At 46.1% G+C, this 14,595-nt stretch overlaps 2 protein-coding genes across 10 annotated transcripts in view; one reads left to right on the top strand and one right to left on the bottom strand.

Annotated features, from left to right (window-relative positions):
• NR2C2 (nuclear receptor subfamily 2 group C member 2) overlaps positions 1-6,622 on the top strand; it is a 112,877-nt gene extending 106,255 nt beyond the window's left edge. For all 9 annotated transcript variants that reach the window (XR_014823858.1, XR_014823857.1, XM_084989531.1 and 6 more), the window contains one exon: positions 543-6,622. Coding sequence is in view for 7 of the 9 variants with exons in the window: in XM_084989531.1 (XP_084845657.1) it covers positions 543-717 (175 nt within the window). In the remaining 2 variants the exon portion in view is untranslated. The remainder of the gene's footprint in view (positions 1-542) is intronic.
• The window catches only part of MRPS25 (mitochondrial ribosomal protein S25), a 24,557-nt gene continuing 15,780 nt past the window's right edge, over positions 5,819-14,595 (bottom strand). The window contains exons 3-4 of the mRNA XM_003358532.6: positions 9,356-9,443; positions 5,819-9,049 (exon numbers count right to left, since the gene is read on the bottom strand). Coding sequence (XP_003358580.2) covers positions 8,857-9,049; positions 9,356-9,443 — 281 coding nt within the window. The 3' untranslated portion in view covers positions 5,819-8,856. The remainder of the gene's footprint in view (positions 9,050-9,355; positions 9,444-14,595) is intronic.

The following is a 14,595-nucleotide window of genomic DNA, read 5'->3' as shown; positions in this document are numbered from 1 at the left end:
CTGTTTTGGTGTGGTTGGGAGAGTTGTCATAAAAGTGAAGGGAACTTGGAGTTCCCGTCATGGCTTAGCGGTTAACGAATCCAACTAGGAACCATGAGGTTGCGGGTTCGATCCTTGCCCTTGCTCAGTGGGTTAAAGATCTGTTGTTGCCGTGAGCTATGGTGTAGGTTGCAGATGTGGCTCGGATCCCACATTACTGTGGCTCTGGCGTAGCCGGTGGGTGGCTACAGCTCTGATTTGACCCCTACCCTGGGAACCTCCATATGCTGTGGGAAGTGGCCCAAGAAATGGCAAAAAGACCAAAAAAAAAAAAAAAAAAAAAAATTGAAGGGAACTTATTTGTCCACAATCTTTGCACTCACTTTTTTTTTCCTCATGATAAATTCCTACAAGAGGAACTGTTGAAATCAGAAAAGCAAGGGTGGATAGTAACTGCATTTGGTTCAGTTCCAAGCAGTGCAGACAGGGCCCCCGCAAGCCTGTCCAGGGCAGAGTCTGGAGGGCAGTGAACCCCCTTCCTCTAATGACCTTCCCTCTTACAGATTGGCCCGGATTCTCGTCCGCCTGCCGGCACTCAGGCTCATGAGCTCCAACATAACAGAAGAACTTTTTTTTACTGGTCTCATTGGCAATGTTTCAATAGACAGCATAATCCCCTACATCCTCAAGATGGAGACAGCAGAGTATAACGGCCAGATCACCGGGGCCAGCCTATAGTGCACGCCACACACCTGCCGAGCAGCACAGGATCCTCCCGGGACTGCTCAGATACAAAGAAAAGAAAGTAGTGGTATTTTGGTATGTGCAAATATCTCCAGTACGTTAGCCATTTCCTACCTGGTTTCTTCTTACTCGTTAATCCCAGATGATAATGACTAAGAGACTAGTAGGGTCCTTTCCTGCCATAAGAGATGTTTTAATGCCTTTTGATGAAGCAGCAGATTTTGGAGCAATCTTTTAACTCAATTTGTATTTAGAAATTCTCAAAGGGCAAAAAACAAAAGCAAAGTTTTATAATGTCAGAGACTAGTATTAAAGAAAACTAAAAGAACCTAAGAGAACAGTATGTGTGTATATATTAAAAATGTCCTTGGAATTAATAGTAACTAATTACCAGGGTAATAATATTAGCACTTTCTAAGCACTTCTGATCAATGTGTAATGTGAGCAACATCTTGCCTGTCTGCAGGGCAAACAGAAAACTGTATGTCTTTGCTGAAATGCTGATGATTTCTGTGAAAATGCAATAGGGCACAGGAGACAATCATTTCTGTTGGAGGAAGGACAGCATCCTTCCTGACTGTGCGCATGCACTGCTGCTCGAGCTTGCTTCCTAGGAGGGGAGGCGATGCCCTGGCCCGTGTGTGTGGGCGGTCGGGAGCACTAGTGGGCTCATGACTGGGCCCCCCGGCTTCCTCAGCCAGAGTGGAGGCTGGTTGGGTTCCCTGGCTCTGTCCTGGCCTCTGGTGGCCACTGCACGTCCCTCCCCACCCAGGGCTCTCTGCTGGTGACTGGTTTTCGGAGTAGGAATAAACCAGTCAAACGTCAACTGCCAGTTCCTGTGGCGACGGGAGGAATCCCCTATCATCTCTGCCACTCAGGGCTGATGAGTGTTCTGGCCCATAAGGTAGGCATTCTGAGCCCTTGACAGGACTTTTCGACTACAGTGTGTGGCAGCTGGAAGAGGGTGAGGGCTCCCTTCTCAGCAGCTTCCATCCCAAATGCCCCCTTGATAAGGGAATTGGGAGGTGGGCTGTCCTGCGGGTCCCACAACCTGGTCAGGCAACAGGGCCAGTAGAGTGACATTTCTCAGCATCTGTTGGCAGGCTCTCAGTGGTCCTGGCACACTGTGCATGTGGGCTCCTCTGCATTGTGCCAGCTGACAAGCTCTGGCTCATTTCAGATGGATGCAGAAACAGGCTACCTACTCCTTAAAAACCCTTAATTCCAAAAGTTATCTTCTTTCTCCTTATAAGTTACAGCGACCATTGTTTATAAGGACAGAATGCAGTCGTTCAAAGTTCTAACTAGAGAAAAGTGCTTATCAATTCCCATAGATGTGAACGAGCAGCAGACGCTTCTGTTTGGGAACGTGGCAGGGCTGGGTCAGGCACCTTGGTCTTCTGTGTAGCACAGATTAAGGCTAAATTTACATCTCCTAAATTTTTTGATCAGATGATATCCCCCAAAACCCCAGTGTACTCACTTCTCCATCTCCAGATCTCTGGTCTGTCTCCACCGTGTACAGCTGAAGAGAGCAGGATGGGTGCCTAGCACACTGTGTGTTGGTGCTGGACCACCACAGCATCAGGTAGAACAGGCCCCTTGATTCTCAAGTTGTCATTAGTGGGAATTAAGTGGGAACAGCATCTCCAACTGGAAATTCCCTTTGGATCTAAGTATATCATTTAGAGTTCATGCTGTGGGAGCAAACTGGGAAATAGTGGGAGGGCCCATTATAAAATGAAGGATAGGATTTAGTTTTGCCAGCTTAAATTTTGGCTTTCTAACTTCAAAGTGATTTAAATTTCAAAATTAAGACAAAAAACTGGCCAAGAGAATGGCTAAGATAGGTCTGTTTGATTTCTGCTTGTGAAGGATTTTTGCAGAGGGCATTTTGAAGCATGTGTATGCATCTTACATAGCAAGCTGCCTCCTTCTCTGTTCTCTTCTGCTGTGATGTAAGCGTGTCTGTTGTTCCTGCCGCAGCTCCCTGCACTGTCACATCTTTCAGGTCTGGGTGCTGGGTGGTAGTGAAAAGATGTGCATGGGACAGCTCCCTGGTTCCCAGGGCAGGCCTGGGAGGCTTTGACAGCAGGTTGCCTTGGGTACTGGGTGAGACCTGGACCAAGGTCCTGTGGAGATGTGTTGGGAGATGGAAGGCACGTGGATATACACCCGTGTCCCTCTCCACAGGACAGCCCTGCGGAAAAGCTGCTTCCAACCCCGCTCCAACTCCTAGTACCTTCGCTGCCAATGGCTGGTTCCAGCGGACCATTTGGGCTTTGAACACTCCTCACTAGTTTCCCAGATCCCCTGGCCTTACTCTGAAGTGGACTTTTCCTTAAAGATCAGCCCCATACCACCTGAAGTTTCGCCACCCCAACTATCTCAAGCCTTTGACAGCAGGTCCATTCATTCCCTCATCTGTCAGATTGGTTTAGAGAAGTCCAAAGTTAAGAATTATTTAAAGATCAGAAGCAAATATTTGGGCTCTAAGGCTTGTTAGCAGTTTATGAAACTCTGACTTAGTGACATGAGACCAGACCTCTGCATGAGTAAAATAAGCCAGGAGTGGGATTCTCGGCCTTGAACCCATTCTGCTAGCCCAGTTGCTCCCCACTCAGTGAGGAGAGGTACGGGGGTGGAAGCAGATGTACTCTTGTCGTTTTTTGATGAAACGGACTCTCTTCCAGCAGAATTTCAGGTAATGTTGGACAGTTAGGTGCTGACATTTATGGAGGTCCTTACACATAATCATAAAACAGGAATAGATGTAGAAAAAGACCAAGTTACTCAAGCAAATATTTTCCAGTTTATTCCTAGAAAGTATTTTTAAGGAAGTATGTTACCACCCTTCTGATCTGAGGTGGGGGTGGGGTGGAGGGAGGGGATTACATTATTTATTATCTAACCTCTGCCCTGAGGCTGTGGTTGGGATCCTTTTGTTGTTTGGGTTTTTATATTTAATTTCAGGTTTAGTCACTTGTAAGATGTTATGTAACTGCCCTCAAGAGGGATTGTTTTCTAGCCTGTCAGCATCAGTATTACATATGGACTCTGTCCCAAGGTGATGGCAGCGGACACGGCTACCAGTGGGCTCCCTGATGGCTCTGGAGGCAGCACCCTCGCAGGGCACAGGGTTGTCACTACACTCCGTATTTACTTGGCGCTTTGGCTTGTTTGGGGGGAGCCCGGCAGGGAGTGAAGAACTAGAAGGGCTCTCGCTATATTTAGTGCTTTTTAAACTCTGACCCTTTGGGGAGTCTCCCACAGCGCAGTCTTGCTCCCAGCTTCCCTCTGCCTGGCAGGCAGCCTGGGCTCGGGGTCCAGGTACCAGGGCCTGATCAGATTGGAGCCTGGAAGGGTGCTGCCCACTTGCCAGTGGAAGTGGCCTTAAGTGCAGTGGGGCTATTAGGTGACATTTCAGCTCCAGGTCACTGAAAAGAGGCATCTTCGGACTCACCTTTACTTACGAGGGTGGTGCTCTTCAGAGCTTGGAAAGGTCTGAGAAGGCAGGGCAGATGCCACGTCCTTCCTTGTTCCAATTCTATTCTCTGTAGATTGTGGCTCTTTGAAGTTGTCCTAACCTTGGTGTAAATTTGCAAAGCTAGCCCCTCATCACGATGGAGTGGGATGGGTCTTTTGTACACAGGACCCTGGGCCTGCTCATGTGTGCCTCCCACCAGCGTGTACTTACGTGTTTCCAGCCCTGGGGTCCCGTTGGCATTGTGCGTGTACAGATTTATATAGGCTTGTATGACTGACTGAATGTACATGTGTTTATACCTTCTGTATGTGTACAGTGTATATAGCATATGTGTACATAGGTGTATATTATGTATACAGACATGTAGCCACATATCCAGACTTTCCTTGCGCTTTACAGAGAATCTATGATAGAGTTGCTGCAGTAACTTGATGGAGGTGTTCCAGGGTCCCTCAGCAGGATGGATGTGCTGAGATTTCCTTAACTCCATTCTCCTTTGAGTGCACCTGGCTGAGAAAGGCCATCGGGTCAGAATTTCCACTCTGCACCAGGGAAGGTTCCAGACAGGCTCTAGCAGATGACATTGCTCTCAATTCTCGAGGTTCAGACAAGGGCCAGGAAGCCAGAAGACACCTTATTCTAATGTCCAAAACTAGGCAGGGCTCTTTAACCTAGTTGATACACACCTATTCATGGAAGGAACATGGTAGTTAGTGCTGTCAGCTTTCCCAGATACTCCTGGCAGGGCACTCAGAGCAGCCAGTGTCACAGGGCCTGACTCCCAGTGTGGTGGAAATGGCCACGCTTGCTCAAGACTCAGTCAGCATATGGTGAGCACTGCCCTGTGACCACCTCTCTAACACAGCCGGAAAAAAAAAAAACAAGTATTCTTTAAAAATAAGCAAGGATGTTGATGGCTTTTATGGCATATAAATTACAATCAAAATTCTCTAGCTATAGCATGTGAATAAAAACTCACTGACCTTATTCCTTTCTCTAAATTATGATTTAAAATTTTTAAAATTTCAGATAAAAACTGCATTTGGGCAGATGTGTGCCCTTAAAACTACAGATGCCAAATTTTCCTTGTCCAGGTCTATTCTGATGAATTTTCCCCATTAATCGGGCTTTTAACTGAGACACGGCACTCGAGAGCCAGGGCCCTGCCCAGCAATAGTTGCTCACGGACCTGGTAAGCAGGGGCTTGACTGGTGGGAAGGAAGGTTGAAAGCTGGCCTGCTGAAAGAAATCACTGGATAGCTGCAAAAACCTCACATAATCCACAGGTTCCTTCTTTTTTTTTTTTTTTTTAATAAGCTTATTGAAACGTTTGAACACACTTCATTGAGATCACAGTACTCAGTGCCTTTGTGAGACGGGCCATCCAGCCTTCAGCTCCCGTAGCTTTGCTGTGAAGAAAGCTCCTGCTACTTCACTGGCCTCATCCCACAGTGACTGTTCCACCTTTCCCTGTCCTTGCCTGTCGTGACAATCACCATTGAAGGTGGCTCTCCAGTTACAGTACAAGTGGAAGCTTGACAGTCTCTAAATGAAATATAATCTAAGAATAATTAAACTGTGAGTTTTAAAAAAGAAGTATCTTGAAGGTGAGGAATGGATGAGATGTTTTTAATGCCCGGCTGTACTTTCAGTTAAGAAGCAAATAATTTTGAAATGCTGGGGGGAAAAAGGCTCAGCAATATTTATCAATTGACAGACTGTGATAAAGCTTAAAACTTGGTAACATTTGGAAATAGTAGACCTTACATTAAAAATAGCTTTTCTTTAGGAAAGTATCATCAGTTACCATTTTAACAACCAGAGCACTCACGGACTCAAATGCTGCTGCCACACACAACTCAAGTGCTGGAATATTTTTCTACAGTCTCTCCGTTCTTTCAGTTACCTTGTAAACCAGTGTTCAACTAGTTTTATAACTGAAAGCTGCACATTTTTCATAGTACATAGTTTTTACCTGTAGCTTGGACCTCTCTGTTAAAATGTAGCTGCATTACCAGCCCTTTTAAATCTGTTAAAGGAAAACTCGAATGTTAGATTTTCTTGGGACCGTTTCTGTAACCGCTGCCCTTCACAATATAGAAAATACTGTTTATGCCATTACATTTTAATTCCAGGTTTAAAATCTGTTGAAAGCTGTAGCTTAAAATCAGCTTTGTTCATGTGATGGCATTTAAAAAATAGCATGTCCTTTTTAAAAACTGATTTTTATATCTAATCAATGTCTTCAGTCTTGAAGAAGAATTTGCATTGTTGTGTTTGTATATAGAGTATTGCAGTGCATGAATTCGCTTTATGCATTTTATTAAATGCTGTTTCAATGTGGCATTATTGTTGTGGCTTAATACTACTACCTAAATGAGGTTTATACTATTAAAGTGAATTAAAGACTAATGTGCATTCTGCTCATTTCTCCTCATTATAGTAACCTTGGTAATAACGCCTGATCCCAAAAGGTACCCGGAATGTCCTGCCTCAACCCCAAGTAGGTGTCGAGGAAATACTCTGGTTGTCAGAACCCTAAGGCTCTCACCCCACCTTGGCTTTGGCCCAGAGTGACTTAGACTTTCCTAGTCCCTGGACTGTAAATACCTTTGGACCATCTCCTCTACGTCTTCCCCATGGGGCCACTCCTTCCTACCAGGTAGAAGCCATTTCTGGAACAGAGTACGGCTTGGGCCACTGGATACAGAGCACAGAAGTTAGAATTTGCTCATTATGGCATCTGACCTCTCATTTTACAGGTGATTATTCTGAGATCCAAAGTCAGATCCATGGCAGAACACACTGGTGCCCAAGTAACTTTAATTGGCTCTACCAGGTAGAATTCAAAATGAAAATTGGTCACTTCAGTAGAATAAGACCAAAACCATCTATTAAATACTTCTTATGCAAATAAAATTAAGAAAGTATGTCTATTGTAAAAATCCTCATAGCATTCTTCTCTAATTTCTTCCCATTTCTATAAACTGTTTTTTGTTTTTGTCTTTTTAGGGCCACACCCCAGGCACATGGAAGTTCCCAGGTGAGGGGTCGAATCAGAGCTGTAGCCACCGGCCCACCACAGCCACAGCAACAAAGGATCCGAGCTGCGTCTATGAGCTACGTACACCACAGCTTATGACAATGCAGGATCCTTAACCCACTGAGGCCAGGGACTGAACCCGCAATCCTCATGGATGCTAGTCAGGTTCGTTAACCACTGAGCCACAACGAGAACTCATTTCTATAAACTTTAAACCCATCTTTTTATAACTATTCAAGCAGAAAATAGATGACAAAGGTTTCAAGAGATAATCCCCCTAGTAGTGTTTTTCTTCATGCATGTTGTCTGCTGCCTGTGAACTAGTCCAAGCACCATTCCATCAGGCACTGGACGTTTATTCTCTAAAGGAGTCAAAAGCTCATTTGGCTCAGGGCAGTCCTCCTCGTTAGTGACACTAGAGGGCAGGACAGAACTATTTCCATGAGGCTTTCTGTCTCACTAGCTGTGGAGACAGACCAAAAGGGACACTCTGAAAACCCTGTCAACCACCTGAAGGCCATGGCTACCACTGCCAGGAGGGGGGACCAAAGTGTTGAAATCCAATTAAACAGACCCAGTAAAGCTGTGGTCACTCAGGACACGTTCCCAGTACATGTGAGACCCACGTGCCCACCTCCTTCCCAACCCACACATTTAAATCATCACCCTAAACATAAGCCTGGAACAAAATCCCAGGGAACCACAACCGGGGCATCAAATGTAAAAGAAGCCAAGTTTCTCCCACTTTAACAGGAATATCTAAAACACCCCAGTCTCACATTTCCTGTGGCTAAAACCTGGTGGGGCAGGCCCTACCCTATCTCATAGCAAGCTTTCGGCCTTGGCCAGGGTTCCAGTCTGCAAACCTGCTCTTCTAAGCCCCACCGTCCGGCTGCATCCTCATCTGCCTGTCCGTGGCACAGTGCTCCAGCTGGTCCTCTTGACCAAATAAACCTATTCTTACGGTGACCCTAGAGGGCTCTGCCATCTCCTAAGAACTGAAACTGACACAACTAAACTAACAGCAGCATCAGTGACACCTCACACCCTCTCCCAAACCTCAATGAGGACTGCAGGAGCCAGAGGGTGAAGGAAGGCTGCCTCAACACCAGCCCTCAGGAGGCCAATCTGTGCCTCCAAAGGGGCACCCCTGCACGACCATGCCCAGAGGGTCAGCTGACTTCAGCTTAAAAAGCAGGCCCTGCGCAAAGGCTTGTCCTCGGATTTCCGGAGGGTGCGTCCCCACCACCAGCCAGAGCCTGTGCAGCAGCTCTCAGGTCTCCAGAGCGGGATCTGGAAGAAGAGTTGAAGCCAGAGACCAGAAAAGGCAGAGGAAGGTCAACAGGCTGTGGCCTTGCACCTTCGAGCCCCAAAGCACTGTCCCCACGCAGGCCTATTAGGGTGGATTCACATCACATTGCTGAGCAATCCCAAAGCATTTTATTGCTCTGAGGGCGCAGGGAAGATCACTGAGCAGCCTGGCTGCAGCCCGACTCCTCCCCTCCCCCCACGTGGTTTTTACACAGGTGTGTAAAGGGGACCTTTGGATCGCAAAAGTTTTCAGAGTCTCTCTGGGGACAGAACCAGGAGCCTTCCTGGCACCTCAGTCCTGGGCAGTGGCTTTCAAGGCGGCTTTGTACTTCCCTGTCATCTCCTTGGGCAGTGGCACCAGGCCTGGGCAGGGCACCTGCCCCTCCACCTCACACATGCACTCCCGCAGGCAGTACTTTCGGGGACCAAAGTGGGCCGGGTGAGAAAGCTGTTTTTTCTCCTGCTCCTCTTTCTCGAGGGTTTCCCTGCAAAGGACACAGACAACAAGGCGTGGGCAACACAAGTCCCCACTCCCCGTCAGGGAGCCCTCCTCCCTGGCCGGCACCCCCTGTCCCTCACAGCCACAAGCGCAAGCATTTTGGCCTCCCCTGGACCCAGGAGGAAAGGACCATCGTTGTCTTCACTTCCCAGCGGATGGAGCAGCAGCCCAGAGGCTCAGGGCCTCAGCTGGGTGAGCGGCTGGGTGTGCTTTCCCCTCCCGATGCACTGGTTCCTCCCTCCAAATCTCTGGGCTGATGTCAGCACCCTTCCGGGTCACCCCAACAACTCACTCATTCTTCCCCAAAATTTTTCTGATGTGCTCTACGATCTCCTTATTGCTCTTGCTCTCCACGTCCACGAGGACCTGCTCCCCAGAATCTGGAAACAGGAGGCAAAGGGGGGAAGAAGTTGAGGTCAGCAGGGTGCTCCTTGGCCTCAAACAATGGGGCTTTGGGATGTGCTTTTAGTAGAGAAACATTTTAACAGTAAAATAAGCAATTACATAACCCATAATGCTGCCCTGACTTTTCCCCTATTTCTTTAGACACGAGCACACATGAGCTTGAGGTTTGTACAAGAGCATACTTTTTAAATTTTTTTTGCTTTTTAGGGCTGCAGGTACAGCATATGGAAGTTTCCAGGCTATGGCTCAAATCAGAGCTACAACTGTCAGCCTACACAACAGCTCACGGCAATGCCAGATCCTTAATCCACTGAGCAAAAACCAGGGATTGAACCTGCATCCTCATGGACAACAGTCAGGTTCATTACCGCTGAGCCACAATGAGAACTCGCAAGAGCATCCTATTTTAATGGAAAGCAACTCCTGCTCATAAATGGAAAGAATTAATATTGCTAAGATGGCAATCCTCCCCAATTAGTGTACATATTCAGTCAGTCCCCATTAAAATCCCAGCAGGTGTTCCTGTAGAAACTGACAAATTGAGCCTAAAATTCATGCAAAGGACCCAAAATAGTCAAAACAACTTTGACAAACATGCACTTTCCAATTTCAACATTACTACAGGCTACATAATCAAGTCAGTGTAGTATGAGAAGAACTGACCATAGAAATGGAAGCTAAGTCCATAAATAAACTCTTATTAAATTTACAGGTGAATTCCTGTTATGGTTCAGTGGGTTAAGAACCTGACAGTGTCTGTGAGGATGAGGGTTCAATCCCGTCCTCACTCAGTGGGTTAAAGATCTGGTGTTGCTATGGCTGTGGTATAGGCCCACAGCTGCAGCTCCAAATCCGACCCCCTAGACTAGGAACTCCCATTTGCCACAGGTACAGCAATAAAAAAGAAAAAAAAAAGTATGGGCAACTGATTTTCAGCAAAGATGGCAAGACAACTCAATGAAGAAGACAAGCATGCATCTTGATAAACAATTTATATCCTGACTACATAAAGAACTCCCAGAGTTCAATTTAAAAAAGACAAATAGGAGTTCCCATTGTGGCTCAAGGATCTGGCGTTGCCACAAGCTGTGGTGTAGGTCACAGATGTGGCTTGGATCTGCGTGGGTGGCGTAGGCCTGCAGCTGTAGCTGATTCGACCCCAGCCTAAGAATGTCCATATGCTGTGGGTGTGGCCCCCCAAAAAAAGAAACAATCCAAAGGAAAAAGTAAAGTATCTGAATAAATGTTTAATAGTTAATAATAAGCACATAAAAAGATAACTCAATATCATTAGCTATTAGGAAAATGCAAAATAAAACAAGATATTTGGGTGGCTAAAATGTTTTTTTTAAACAGACAATACCAAGTGCTGGTGAGGATGCAGAATAACTGGAACATTCCTAAATTACTGGTAAAAATGCAAAATATTACAGCCCTATGTTAGCCGATGAATTAAGACACACAAAAAAAGAAGTTAAAGATTAGAAAGGAAGAAATAGCACTGACTTGAAAGGGATCAGGATGGCTAAGGAGTAAGAAATGGTGCTCACCTTCCCCCACAAACACATTAAAAAAAAAAATCCACTTACATATAGAACAATTCACACAGAACATTTACTGAATGCTGGCAGAGCACTTTAACCTTCAAAAAGGGCAAGAAACCCTCAACATAACTGGGTAGAATACAAGGAAGAAAAAAAAGAAAAAAGGGCTATCAGGATGGGACCGGCACTCCTGACAGGGAGATGAGAAAGAGGAGGGGAATCCACACCCTGGGAAGCCACCTAACTGATGGGGAGATGAGCCGAGGCAGAGAGACCACAAAGCCTCGGAAAGAAAAGCACAGCAGCCAGACTGAGGAGGGCAAAGCACAGGGAGAGAACCACACAGACCATCAGTACCAGAACCCATGGACAGCACAGCCAGACACGGGCAGGGGCTGGGCACTGATGAGACTCAGGCTCTGGAGGTCAGTTCCAGGGAAAGGACTAAGGCTGGCTGTGCAGAGAAAGCATGAGGGGCTAGGGAGCAGTTCCCACAGGCTGGAGGAGTAGTGGAACAGCCACAGCAATATCTTTCTCTACACAGGCATGGGCTCTCAGTTGGTGGGGCACCTCTTGTGCAGGCCACTGGCAGGGGCAAACCACCACAGCCATCTCAGACTCCAGAGGTAGGCGTGGCCTGCCACCACAAGGGGTCCGTGAACAGGCACCACCTGCAGCCCCAGATCAACGCAGGGGACGCCACAGAAGAGGGCACCGCAACTGAGCGCCACCCATTGTTGCTCTCACTCCTCTGGGAATGCACATGTCCTGCTGTCGCCACTGCCAAAAGCTCTGGGTACCAGCTCCACCTGCCTGAGGGTCACTGCAACCAGCAGCAGCCTGCACCACCTCCCCACAGGTCCTCGCTAATGGCAAGGGCCCAGCACCAGGCACTGACTACAGGCCCTGCCCATTGCCTCCATCTCTCTGGCAGCACAGAGAAGCCACACACCAGCACACCCCCTATAAGGGGACAGCAGCCTGCACACACTGAGGAAAGAGACAGCATGCATCCAAACCAAAAGCAGCCCTCATGCCAAAGAAAGAAAAGTGAGCCCTCACAAACAACCTAAGGGTGCCCTTGCATATAAACAGCCCTCCAGGTCTATGGTAATTGTTTTCCCTAAACTCAGAGAATAAGAAAAATAGAAGCGGAGTTCCCGTCGTGGCGCAGTGGTTAACGAATCCGACTAGGAACCATGAGGTTGCGGGTTCGGTCCCTGCCCTTGCTCAGTGGGTGAACGATCCGGCGTTGCCGTGAGCTGTGGTGTAGGTTGCAGACGCGGCTCGGATCCCGCGTTGCTGTGGCTCTGGCGTAGGCCGGTGGCTACAGCTCCGATTCAACCCCTAGCCTGGGAACCTCCATATGCCGCGGGAGCGGCCCAAGAAATAGCAACAACAACAACAACAACAAAAAAAAGACAAAAGACAAAAAAAAAAAAAAGAAAAAGAAAAATAGAAGCAAAATGAAGAAGTTCAGGAACTATTCCCAGTTAAAAGAAGAGAATTCCCCTGAAGGAGCAAACAATGAAACAGACTCCTGCAGTCTAATAGAGTTCAAAAAGGAGACAGTGAAAATTCTGAAGAAATTAAGAGCGTTCATAAAGTAATATGAACAGTAATGCAGATTACTTTAGAAAGGAACTAGAAAATACAAGGAGAAGCCAAGAAAAATCAGAAAATTAGTTTGCAGAGATGCAAGGTGAATTAAAGGCAATGAAGAGCAGAATGAATAATGCAGAGGAAGGGATAAGTGATGTGGAAGACTGAACAATGGAAATCACTCAATCAGAAGAGCAGACAGAACCAAATAAAAAAACATGAAAGTAGGAGTTCCCATTGTGGCACAACAGAAACAAATATGACTAGTATCCATGAGGACGGGGGTTCGATCCCTGGCCTAATTCAGTAGGTTGGGGATCCGACATTGCACTGACCTGTGGTGTAGGTTGCAGACATGGCTTGAATCCTGCATTGCTGTGGCTGTGGCGTAGGCCGGCAGCTGTAGCTCTGATTCGACCTTTAGCCTGGGAACTTTCTATATGCTGCCAGTATGGCCTTATAAAGAACCGCTCCCCCCCCCAAAAAAAGCATGAAAGCAATATAAGAGATGTATGGGATAATATAAAGTCGGACAATCTACACGTAACTGGGGCTCCAGAAGGAGAAGAAAAAGGGGATTGAAAATATATTTGAGAAAATTATGGCTGAAAACTTTCCAATTCTAAAGGAAAAAGATATCAAGAAAGATACAGAAAGCACAAAGGGCCCTAAACAAGTTGAACCCAAACAGACCCACACCAAGACATATAATAAAAATGGCAAAAGTTAAAGATACGGAGAGGATTATAAAGGCTGCAAGAGAAAAAGTTAATAAAGGGAACCCCATAAGGCCATCAGCTAATTTCTCTACAGAAACACTTCAAGGCCAGAATAGAGTGGCAAGATACATTCAAAGTTCTAAAAGGGAAAAATTTGCAGCCTAGAATACTCTACCCAGCAAGAATATCATTTAAAATAGAAGGAGACAAAGAATTTCTGCAACAAACAAAAACTAAAAGGAATACAGCAGTACCAAACCTGCTCTAGGATTTCCTTCATGGCTCAGTGGGTAATGAACCTGACCAGTATCCATGAGGACTTGGGTTCAATTCCTGGCCTCCCTCAGTGGTCAGGGATCTGACGCAGCCATGAGCTATAGCATAGGTCAGAGACTTGGCTCGGATCCAACACTGCGTGGCTGTGGTGTAGGCCAGCAGTTATAGCTCCAATTTGACCCCTAGCACGGGAACTTCCATGTGCAAGGGTGCGGCCTTAAAAAGCAAAAACAAAACAAAACAAAAACGTCTAAACCTGTTCTAAAATAAATACTCAAAGGTCTCCTCTAAATAGGAAAGGAGTAAGAAGATATAGGATGGAGAAAATCACAATTGGAAAGTAACCACTTAAATAAGCCAGTATACAGATCTAAAAGAAAAAAATTATTTGTAAAAGTGACGATAAACACAAGTAACAGCAAAAAGATAAATATGAAGATGTAAAAAAAAAAAAAAAAAAAAAAAAAGACATTAAAATCATAAAACATGGGGAAGGAAGGAAGAAAAATCTAGACTTTTTTTTAGAATGTGTTTGAGCCTACATAATTATCAGGCTAAGGCAAGCAGACAGGGGAAGAGGTTTACATACTTGAGAAACAGGACAACCACAAATCAAAACCAAACAATACATTCACAAGAACTAAAAAGAGGAGTTCCTATTGTGGCTCAGTGGGCAACAGATCTGACTACTATCGATGAGGATGTGGGTTCAATTCCAGGCCTTACTCAGGGGGTTAAGGATCCAGCATTGCCCTTAGCTGGGGTGTAGGTCGCAGACACGGCTCAGACCTGGCATTGCTGTGGCATGGGCTGGCAGCTGCAGCACCTATTGAACCCCTAGTCTGGGAACTTCCATATGCCATGGGTGTGACCCTAAAAAATACAAAAAATAAATTTAAAAAAAAATAAAAAGAAGAGGATACACGCATAAAATAAAAGGAAATCATCCAACCAAAAAAAAGAAATGAGAAACTCAACCGGAAAAC

The sequence above is a fragment of the Sus scrofa genome, chromosome 13, assembly GCF_054392235.1.
Source record: "Sus scrofa isolate SSC_HxYL_T2T_F1_AM1 chromosome 13, Sscrofa_HxYL_maternal_Yorkshire_Landrace_v2.0, whole genome shotgun sequence".
Lineage (NCBI taxonomy): Eukaryota > Metazoa > Chordata > Mammalia > Artiodactyla > Suidae > Sus > Sus scrofa.
Note: the sequence above shows the minus strand (reverse complement) of the source record. Positions and strands in the feature narration are given on the sequence as shown.